Here is a 10,740-nt window from a genome sequence, read left to right as displayed (position 1 = left end):
GTCCGCCACCAAACCTAACTCTTGGTTGAAGCTGCAACTATGGTGCCATTTATAATTATGTCTTTTCCTTTATGTTTGTGTTCAAGACAACGTGCAGCGTGGCTGGGCCGGCCTTATGAGGTTGAATTCCCCTTAGCGGAGGTGTTTATCGTGGCGATACTATGCACAATTCGGCGCATGATTTTCAGCACAATACTTCCGCTAAGGAGAAATTAACCTGATAAGGCCAGCCCAACCCAGCTTGGGAACAAACATAAAGGAAAAGACAATTATGAATGGCATCATACTTGCAGATTCAATAGAGAATTAAGGCAGATGGCCTACCGAATGGTAAGGTTTGGCAGCTATCGGCGTGGTAGATTCTGAGCAATAAGTTGCCTGCAAGAATTTTGGACTTTGTGAAATTTGACGACTTGTGATCTGACCTAGGACCACCAAATTTGGCACTGCAACAGGGAATCAGGTATGGGACATCCCATGGGGAAGGTTTCACAGTGATCGGTCTATTAGGCTCTGAGATCTGAGTTGTCTGTATTTGCGTGTAAAATTTTCTACTTGCGTTTTCGAGGTGTTTGACCTCAGGTCAGATCTCAATATTGTCTCGCCATGACTCCCCTCATCTCCCGGAATCAATTGGTGAAGGCTTCAGGGCGATTGGACGGGCCGTTTCGAAAAACTTGTGTGTTTGCATCGTATGCCTGTTTTTAGATCCTGCCCCTCCCCCTTTCTGAGGATGTGAGGTGCACAATATGTCGCCTCGTATCGTTGATGACGTCAAACGTGCGCCCTGTCGCCGTCCTACTTCTGGTGACGTCAGATATGTGCGCTGTCGCCGTTCTGCTGCCCATGACGTCGGACACACCCCCGTCAACGTTTCATGACTTCTGGCGTCATACATGCGCTTTGTTGTCGTTCTACTACTGGTGACGTCAGACATACGCCCTGTTAACGGCCTATTGCTTGTGACATCTGACATGCGCTCTGTCCCCGTTCTACTTCTGGTGACGCCGGATGTGGGCCCTGTCGTCATTCCATTGCTAGTGACATCAGACATGGTCTTGTCGCCGTTCCAATGGCGGTGACGTCAGACGTGCAGCTTGTCGCCAGTCCACCGATGGCATCAGACGTGCGCCTTGTCGCCGTTCCACTGGTAGGTGCCCGTATACTTGAATCCGAGACGCCGACTGAGGTCGTCGGCCTCTTGTGGACCTCGCGAGCCGTACCTGAAACAGGCCCAAAATGTGGCTCAGGTTCGCAGGTACAGCTGCAGGCAAAAAGAGGGCCTCTGAGCAAGATTAAAGTTTTAGTGACACTAGTACGCGAGGGTGGTCATTTCGTTTCATGGATTACTTCAAGATAAATTTTAATTTCCACTTCCTCGTTGTGACACTGTTTTTACTGAGGGCACAGAAAGTGCTCAACGTGAAAACCACCGATTAGACCGTAAACAAATAATAATATTTTCGTTCATAAGGAATGCTGAAACCGAAGGATGACGAGAAAAAAGCAGTGTCAGTCGTGATAAGCCGTCGCAACTCAGAATGAAGACTATCCAACAGGTGGAAGAATGGCGGTCCATAGCGAGGGAAGTGCCTGGTCATCACCCCGGTCCTGCTGCGCGCTCGTCCGTAGTTCCGCCCACCTGTATGGCACCGGCTTGGGTCTGGTCTCCTCAATGGTGTGCAGCAGCGGCGTGAAGACCCGCCAGGCCTGGGCCAGCTCGTCCGAGCGCACAAAGTGCATCTGAGAGCCGCAGAAGACGTCCAGCACCAGCCGCTCGTAGGCGTCCGGAAGCTTCAGGTTCTGCGGAAGGCGAGGCGGGCTCAGCAGACAGCTCAGGCATCAGAGATGCAGGGACTGAAGGGGCACGGGCCACTAGAAGGCGCATGGCAGATGCACCAGACACATGACTCGGGCCGAGCTCGGGTTACGGGTCGAAGGAGACGTGCTTATCCAACGGGAAGCAATGAGATGGGCGAGACAAACAACACTTTGTATCTCTTAGATAGAGCGTGTTAAAGCAACTTCCACCGACTCTCGACTGCCCTTAAACAAAGCCCGAACAAAGCATTGCCGCCCTTTCACACATTACAATAAATACGCATGACGGGCTGACATTACAATAAACATGCATATAACTTGGGCATGATTGAATAGTCGCGATAATATCAGATTTGGGAGACGAATTTCGGCCACCGTCTGTGGCGCACCCTGTATCTGGCGGCGTAAGTGAGGTCCAGCTCGGTCTCCTCCATGTCGAAGGTGATGCCGGGCTTCTTGGTCATCATCTTGACGTAGACAGCTTCGCCGGGCTGCACGCGGACCACCAGCTCGTTGCGACGTGTTTGACCGCCGTGGAAGATGTCGCCGGCCACGTCTCTGTACTGGATTCGCACCTCAGCCTTCCGCTCGTTTAGCGCTGGCGAGGAGCACATCACTGCGGTCTACAGAAGTCCTTACACATACAAAGGAACAGAGGTCCGACGCTACGGCAGAATGTGCTTTGCTTACAAAGGCAGGGGTGTGTTATTTTTGTTTGATTCAATTGCACAGGGGTTGGTGTTGGAGCCTTTGCTCGTTATTATTTCCCAATAGTGATTGAGTTCGATATAAAAGCATGAAGACATCTGGCCAACAAAATGCCACAGTGGCACAACGCAGTTGGCCTTTCTTGAGATCCGCACACAGAATGTGTGTAGAACTTTTATAAGGTAAAGTTTGTTTTCCACGACACACACCCTTGCACACGATGCGACGTACATTCATGCACACGACACGACACTCCCTGCACACGACAGGACGCACGTCCCTTGCTGAGGTCGGATCGGCCAGGAAATCCTGTGAATTATAATGGATGCATCCAGAAATAATGCAAACCCAGATCGTCCACTGAACGCAGCGGGTTTTCGCACGCGTTTTCAAGGAGTTCTGCTCCGTTGCTTAGCGCGGCATGCCCGCAAACTCTGGCGGGATCTATTTAACAGAAATCAGTAACTGTTTCGATTTCTTAAAATTAGCCAAACAGTTCCGAGATTTGTGGGAAGCGGAGGGGGGGGGGACATCCGCCACCCCTCACCGGAACAGGGCTAATCAGTAGCCGGCCAGAAATAAGGTAGCATGCAGTACACCGACCCCGTGATACCAATGAGCGCAATCTTTTAATTGCATGAATTGTCAATATTTAACACTAGTATCAGAGCTAGTTCAGTTTTCGTTGAATCAGTCACTTCACGAAATTCCAGTGCGTGAATTAATGTTGTTGTTTTTCGGGTATTGCCGGTGAAAATGAGATCCGGCAAGCAAGTCGTCCATTCTTGTCATTTCCAAGGTCGCGTGCTAATAATCTGGTCACATTCAGATTATACGACAAAGAGTGGAACAGATAGTTTTCTGAAGATGCCGACTGCTAATCATTTTAAACTTCGAACATAGAGTGCATAACGCTATTTTCAGCAAAACGTTGGGCACCCTCGGATATTTACCGGTTGTTGTTGGATGTTTCAGGCCACAAGCCGAATGGTGTTCCCCTAGAGGGCAAAATTACGTTGTGTAACACTTATTTTACACCATCTCCAGGGAAACGTGACACAGGCAAATGAACGTAACACATTATGCTGTGAAGATAGCGGCAAACATGCCACCAGCTCCACAGCGGCAGTGCTGCCATCTGTTGGTGGTCTCTGCAGACTACAGTGTCTGCATCGACTACCTTTGCCGCAACGCAGGATGAAGGGCACACCCTCCCAGCGTTCGTTGTTGACCCAGAGGGCGGCGGCAGCGAAGGTAGGCGTCACCGACCCCTGCCGGAGGAGGTCGTCACAGGCGTAAACGTGACGCCCCGTCCCGCTGCTGCTCTGAATGCTCCGAGGCCCTAACCCTTTGTCGATGGCCTTCCAAACTTGTGTGACGTCACCACTCAATCACGCGCTCAGCTCGGTTCCATCTCAGAGTCTGGAGGGCCGGGCCGACCCGTGCACGCCGTCGTGTTCCTTCCACAACGCTCGCTGCGGTAAATAAATGTTTTTGGATAGGGTTCGACTGATTTTTTTTCTGCGTTCCGCCAGACTAGAAGATAATACAAGATTGAACTGGGGAAACGTGAGAGCGATACATAGTTTCAGCATGCCCTTGGGTAAAATGATGTCTGAAACGGTACAGGGAGATGAGAAGTGTATTGCACTTCCTGATCACATGACTGGATTGAACGTCTGGGGACAAGGCAGAGTCGACAACAACTTCCAGCAGCCGGACGGAGTTAGATGGTGACAGGGTCTGCTGAGAAACAGTTAAATGCAAACTCTCGGTCTTTTTGATGTTATGGTTACTTCTATTGTTATGGCATTGACATTCTGTGAAAAGCCTACAATATTTTAACCAGAACCATAACAAACTTTTGAGCCATTATCAAGACTTCATGTCAGCTTTGTTTAGAATACGTCTTGTGTGATAATTAAAAGCGTCATTATTGCAATTAATGCTCACATTCATGCAAACATGACCACCAATGACCTTTCTACGCTGGCCATGGCTGATCTGGTCACGCCTGAGGCTAGCTACATTCTTGCTAGAGGCTGTCCAAGACCGCGGACAACCAAACGTAATGGTTATGAAATACGCAACACACACACACCTTTCACGCGATAAGTCTCGCATGAGGTCCGCCCGCATGTCGGCGGGTTCTGTACCGCTTACCTTGGGCACGGTAGGGTCGTCCAGATAGCCCTGCTTAGCGTCCCCCTCGCCGTGCGGGTCTCCGACGTACTGCCCCAACACCACGTCGTCGAGACTCAGCTCCCGCGTGCACTTGAGGACCTTCACCTGCGGACAGACGCAGACCCGGTGTCCAGTGACGCAGACCCGGTGTCCAATGACGCAGACCCGATGTCTAGTGACGCAGATCTAGTGTCCAGTGACGCAGATCCGACGTCCAGTGACACAGACGCGACGTCCAGTGACACAGACCTAGTGTCCAGTGACGCAGACCCGACGTCCAGTGACGCAGACCCGTGTCCAGCGACGCGGACCCGACGTCCAGGTGACTCAGACCCGGTGTCCAAGCGACGCGGACCCGATGTCAACGTAACGCTATCAAAGTGACGCAGGCCCGATATCCAGTGACTCAGATCCTGTGTCCAGTGACGCAGACTTGGTGTCCAGTGACGCAGACCCAATGTGCAGTGACTCAGACCCAGTGTCCAGTGACGCGGACCCAGTATGCAGTGACGAAGACCACATGTCCGGTGACGCAGACCTAGTGCGCTGTCACCCGGACCCAATGTCCATTGACGCAGACCTAGTGTGCAGCGACGCAGACCTGATGTCCAGTGACGCGGTAGATATCGGTCCATTCAGTGGAAGGACCACTGTGGGGTTACATGGTGAAGGTCCTGCGTCCGCACGCTGTTCATTTGAAAATGGAGTTCTTTCCTGCGGTGAGATCGCAGACAGAAAACGCATTTTTAGGGAGGACTGCGCATAGTTGAAGAAATTACGTAAACACAATGTGATCCAACAGGAAGTTTTGCTAGCTACGGATGTCTGGCGCTTGTTCTAGGCTGGCGAGAACCTTTTCATCTCGTATGTCGTCTGCTGAGGCCGAGCAGGGCTTTTCCATGGCTACCAGGCACATGATTTGCAGCAGGTGGTTCTGCATGACATCCCTGGGGAGGTGACAGAAAACGCAGATGAATCACCCCAAGCGCTGGGAGGCATATTTTGGAATCAACTCACGAATCGATACATGGACCTTGCGTTTCATGAGGTGCATGAGGTGCATGAGGTGCATACAATGCGTTGTACCCACCATTGCTGTTAAGTAAATGCCGTTCGGATGAATAATTCTGCACGTCGAATATCGTGAATACTTGGTGCACAAGATCGCTGCTTAAAACTCGGTATTTCACCAAGAGATGACAGAACCAGTATGACACTCACATACAGATTTAACAGGACATGTTTTTCATTTCTCAGTAGCGTGAATTTTTGCATTCAACGCCAATAAATGATGATCCACAATGCGCTTCTCAAACAGGATATCAGATAGGTGCATAACAAGCACGTGCCTACCTCCAGAATTGTGCTCCATGGCGAATGACTCAAAGTTCATGTCGTTTTAATATGACCCTCCAAATGGCTGACGGGAGTGAGCAAAGTGCCGGGTAAGGTCATTAGAGTTGTTAGTTTTCCTTTAAGCTCCAGGTAAGGAGACCAGTCAAGGCTGCGATCCGAATACGCATCTCCTCCTATCCTTACCTATTACACACACACAAACACTGCCCCGCCGTCCCTGATGAGTTGGCCACCAAATGGGGCAAACGTTGAGCTGTTGAGCGTCATCGAACAAAAACCCGCGTGTTCCACACGCTGTGCGTGGTGCTCCTACACAACCGTCGCACCTGATGATTCCGAACTCGTCGAAGTATCCACCTCGGCCCTTTGTGCCGAATGGCTCCTTGAATGTGATGTGCACGCTGGAGATGTAGTCCCTGTTCCAGGTCGGACTGAATATGACGTTGCCAAACCTGCCCGAATATCGGAATATACGCCTCGAGAACATGCAAACGGTCGCCATCCGCTACATTAACTAACAAACACATAAGCAAATCAGTACAATGGGTACTTGTGCCGATCTGAGATCTTGTGAGGTATAATGACCATGATATCCGGCCTTCAATGTGCAATGACATGACTGTCAAACGAAGGTGTGAAACTAATATTATGGTGCGTGACAAGGCTGATCACACATTTCCGTCTATTTCTCAGTGTTTTCTTGACAGCAATGGTAGCGTTCCCGGCATGGAAATGCACCTTGCCGAAGAAGAAAGAACGTAAGAAATCTTTTAATGCAGTCAGTGTCCATTGGTCAGATGAAAACCGGCGTCAGATTTACGAATAACGTACAGAAGTGTACCTTTATTTTCAAACAACTACGACTGTGAGTTAGTGCTACGGCACTGCATGAACACGAGGTCCTCCATCTCCCTCCTACGAGCCGCGTTGAATGTACTACTGGCCTTCTGAGCTGAATTGACCTGCGTTCAGCTCACTCACCGCAGCGTCATCAGATTCTGGACCATCTCCTTGCCCAGGTAGTGATCGATCCTGTAGATCTGCTCCTCGCTGAAGAGCGCCGCCAGGTGTCGGGACAGCTCGGCTGAGCTGTCGGCGTCCCGGCCGAACGGCTTCTCCACGATGATCCGGCTCCAGCCCCTGACGAAGGCGGCGGAGCCCGCCAGCGTGAGGAGCCAGGAATAGAGCACCAGGGAAGATCCCTCACTAAATGGCTGCAAACCAAGTCCGCGAACCAATCCATAGATTGAGCTGACTGTACCGGGCAATTTTCGATATTCCAAATGACGTAGCGGCGTTTGGACTGCACTAAAACATTGATCAGACCAATCGATCTGGAACGGTAACGATACAGACAAATCCAATACGTTTAACTGAAATAGAACGTGATTTGGAGTGCTACATGTACATTTACAAACGCATATACGTTGCATTGAAAGTCAACAGACTCATGCAAAATGGGTTACATGGCTGCCTACTGAACGCCTTTACATTTAGGCGTTTTCAATCAATGTTCGGTAAAAGATGCATGTCCTACCAAATGTAGCTACGAACCTGCCCCAGCCGCCACTGAACCCCTTTTTGCGCTGAAGAAAACTCCGAGTCCTTTTGCCGTCTTAAATCTCCCCATTGGTGCGGAGCGTGTCCGGTCGTATCCATGCCTACCCGCCACAGTGGGGGCTGCGCCTCACCGTTTGGCCATGCACTGGGCCTTGACGTTGGTGGTGACGGGCGCGAACACGGACGGCGGAAGCGCCAGGTAGAAGAGCCGGTTGGCTGAGCCGCCACTTTCCAGCTCGCCGATGGCCCGGTCGAGCGTCGCGAACGACGCTGGCGCGTCGTAAGCGCCGGCCACGTACCGGTTCACCCGCCAGAACTGCTCGTACCGCTCCCGGTCCTCCGGCCGCACCTGGCGGCCACGGGGTGAACCAATGCTGTGGCAATGCTGGCTGCCGGCGAGGAAAAATATCGGGCTGCATATGAGCGGAACAGTGCTGAATATTCACTTCAAATTAATCAAATAGACAAAAATTAAATGCTGTACAAGAAACTGGCGCAACGAATGCTTCTCCGACGATTATCCCACCTTTTGCGGTGGGCGGATAGAACTCAAAGTTTGAAGGTTTGTTTTTTCTTACGCAGTGTTGCATGACGAGAAATCTGCATTATGATCAGCCAGCTCACCTTCATGTACTGATCACAGTTGGCTCTGACCTCCCTAACAGATAGCTTGGACCTGGCGTAGCCAACTATGCTGGTCTTCTCCGGCAGCAGGTTGTCACGGAATAACCACCAGATGGTCGGATAAATCTTCTTCTTGGCCAGATCTCCCTGAAATTGATTGGCTCGTTAGCCCTTCTTTATTTCCAAAGACACCGTCCGTCGAAAGTGCATACCGCCTGACCGTCTCAGTCATACGTAGTGGAACCACTCAATGTCAGAGGTAGCGTCAAAAACACTTCGATTCGGACAAAGAAAATGCAAACTAATGAATGAAAGGTATGTGATGTGACGACCTCGGCTCGATATCTTTGAAGGACGCCTCAGACCAGGCTGTGATCTCGATCTGCACCAGAGAGCAGCACGAGGCGGCCATGTCTCACCGACGCTCCGAGAATGACGAAGACGTGGGGGACGGTCCTGCTGAAGCTCTTCCTCGCCGGCCAGGCTCTGGCGGAACAGAGCCAGTGTCGTCTCGGCGGCTGAAACGGTACAGCGCCAGCCCTCAGAGCTGGTCCTGGTGGCCGGTTGTCTTATTAGTTTGTCTTTATGTTTATCCGGTTTATCAACTTGTCTGAAGTTAACCGCTGCCGGCGCGCAGAGAAAGATGACAAGGAATACACTATTACGATTTTCAAGCTGAAATGGTTATTTTTGTTTCGCCATTGGCCACTGGTTAAACGAATGTAGCAAGCAATGATTGGAACAAGGGTAGTGAGCGTATATTTTCTGTTTCCGACCCAGTCTCTGCAGACAAACTGTAGCCAGCAGCGTAATGTGGCACCATATGACAAGAATGACATGACGTCCATGCCCAGCGGCGTAATCAGAGATTGGCGTATCACCGGCCGCGTCTTCTGTCACCACAGTTTACGAATACCATGCACGCAACCCGAACGTTCATTTATACCATGTCATTCAACCAATGCCAGGATAACTGTTGCTGCGAGGAATGCAGGCACGCCGGCCCTACACAACGGCCCTACACAATGGGGTAGTTCAAAAAACGAGGGCTGTCTTCTTCCACCTTCGGAACTTGCCATAGCCTCACGTTTAAGCTTGATCTCAGGCTAGATTTGCTGTCCTCGCCACAAAAAAACGGCGAAAGACTTCGACGGCCAGGGCAGCTGAGGAAATGACAAAATTCCAACCGGTGGTAGGTGACACTGGGGAATGACGTCAGACATACGAGCCTCCTCGAGCCATGTCCCCCTTGAAGAAACCACGTGTGCGCTTCGAGCCCATCCCAGCCATTGGCATACTCTCCACCATACCTTAGCCATGCTCCCAGCCTGGCACGCATGCATTACCTGAGGGCGCCTTTTGATGCGCCACAGCAAATTGGGCATACAGGTTCAGACTGGATTTCTAGGCTGCCTGGAAAAGAAGTACAGTGTGCTGGGTCCCAGGATGGACTCAGATTGAGGTGGATGCGACTGTGCATTAATGGTAGGCAACAGGTAGTGGGGGCGGGCTGGAAGGAGGGATGCATCGGGGTCACGGAAAGAGGGGATCACGGAGCTAGTTGAAAAAACAAATACGGGGTCTTCGTATTCCTATCACGCTGAGCAAAAAAGAAAGCAACAAACAAAAAAAAAAACGCAAAACAATAATCTATTGCTGCAGCCAACTTTACAAAACTGTTGGCACGCTTTAACCGAATCGAAGGACAAACAATTCCGGCTTCAGGCGTAATGACTTGCAGCCGTTTGAAAACATGAAATGAATTTGTGCCTTCACCACACGAAACAAACCAGCTATCGCCGATCCCAGCCGTTTCAATTACCCTTTTCATACAGAAGCTCAACAGTTAGTTTAGTTGGACAGCACCGAAGGCGCGAAATTGTTAGTTTTGTGATACTCACTTCTGCCCCTATCTGAACCACCGCGCATTTTGTTTTACTATCTGAACCCCCAGCCTGCATATTTTTTCATTTTCAGGCAAATACAGCCGCACATAAATTTGTAACGGAACATTGGCACGCACTGCCCCTTTGAGCCCCACTTGAATACGCTTTCCGCGCAGAATGTATTAAGGTTTTGTTTAGTACGTGATTAGCAGCAGCTCCGTTTGAAACGGCAGAATTAAGCACAACCTATTCAAAGATAATTTGATTATCGATGTTATCCCTTTATTTTTCTGGAGAGCCCATAGCAAGAGCTCTCTCTGACCGCGCTCGGATTTTACCGGCCGATCCAGGACCCCAGCATTTTGGCACACTCAGCAGACGGGAACCGCTTACCAGGGTCACGTATGATATTGAACCGCTTTTGAAAGCAGCTTAGGTGCCCCGTATGTGTCATGTCATGTCATTGAGGCTTTATGACGCACTCAGCTGCTGAGGCTATATGGCGTCGCCTGCCTCTCACCCTGGCCGGGAGGGCGGGCACCGCGAGGAATCGAAACCCGTACCTCTGGTTTCCCAGACGTGCAGTGGTTAAAACGCAGAC

At 50.7% G+C, this 10,740-nt stretch overlaps 1 protein-coding gene across 1 annotated transcript in view; it reads right to left on the bottom strand.

The window, feature by feature from the left end:
- Window positions 1-220: 220 nt before the first annotated feature.
- LOC119108192 (glucose-6-phosphate 1-dehydrogenase) overlaps window positions 221-10,740 on the bottom strand; it is a 19,788-nt gene continuing 9,268 nt past the window's right edge. Inside the window, exons 5-15 of the mRNA XM_037231768.1 lie at window positions 8,673-8,739; window positions 8,254-8,400; window positions 7,761-7,978; window positions 7,051-7,209; window positions 6,396-6,521; window positions 5,567-5,660; window positions 4,693-4,818; window positions 3,710-3,800; window positions 2,211-2,419; window positions 1,643-1,803; window positions 221-1,223 (exon numbers count right to left, since the gene is read on the bottom strand). Coding sequence (XP_037087663.1) covers window positions 1,121-1,223; window positions 1,643-1,803; window positions 2,211-2,419; window positions 3,710-3,800; window positions 4,693-4,818; window positions 5,567-5,660; window positions 6,396-6,521; window positions 7,051-7,209; window positions 7,761-7,978; window positions 8,254-8,400; window positions 8,673-8,739 — 1,501 coding nt within the window. The 3' untranslated portion in view covers window positions 221-1,120. The remainder of the gene's footprint in view (window positions 1,224-1,642; window positions 1,804-2,210; window positions 2,420-3,709; window positions 3,801-4,692; window positions 4,819-5,566; window positions 5,661-6,395; window positions 6,522-7,050; window positions 7,210-7,760; window positions 7,979-8,253; window positions 8,401-8,672; window positions 8,740-10,740) is intronic.

This window comes from Pollicipes pollicipes, unplaced genomic scaffold, assembly GCF_011947565.3.
Source record: "Pollicipes pollicipes isolate AB1234 unplaced genomic scaffold, Ppol_2.1 Scaffold_6686;HRSCAF=7923_pilon_pilon_pilon, whole genome shotgun sequence".
Taxonomy (NCBI): Eukaryota; Metazoa; Arthropoda; class Thecostraca; order Pollicipedomorpha; family Pollicipedidae; genus Pollicipes; species Pollicipes pollicipes.
This window is presented reverse-complemented; position numbering and strand designations above follow the sequence as displayed.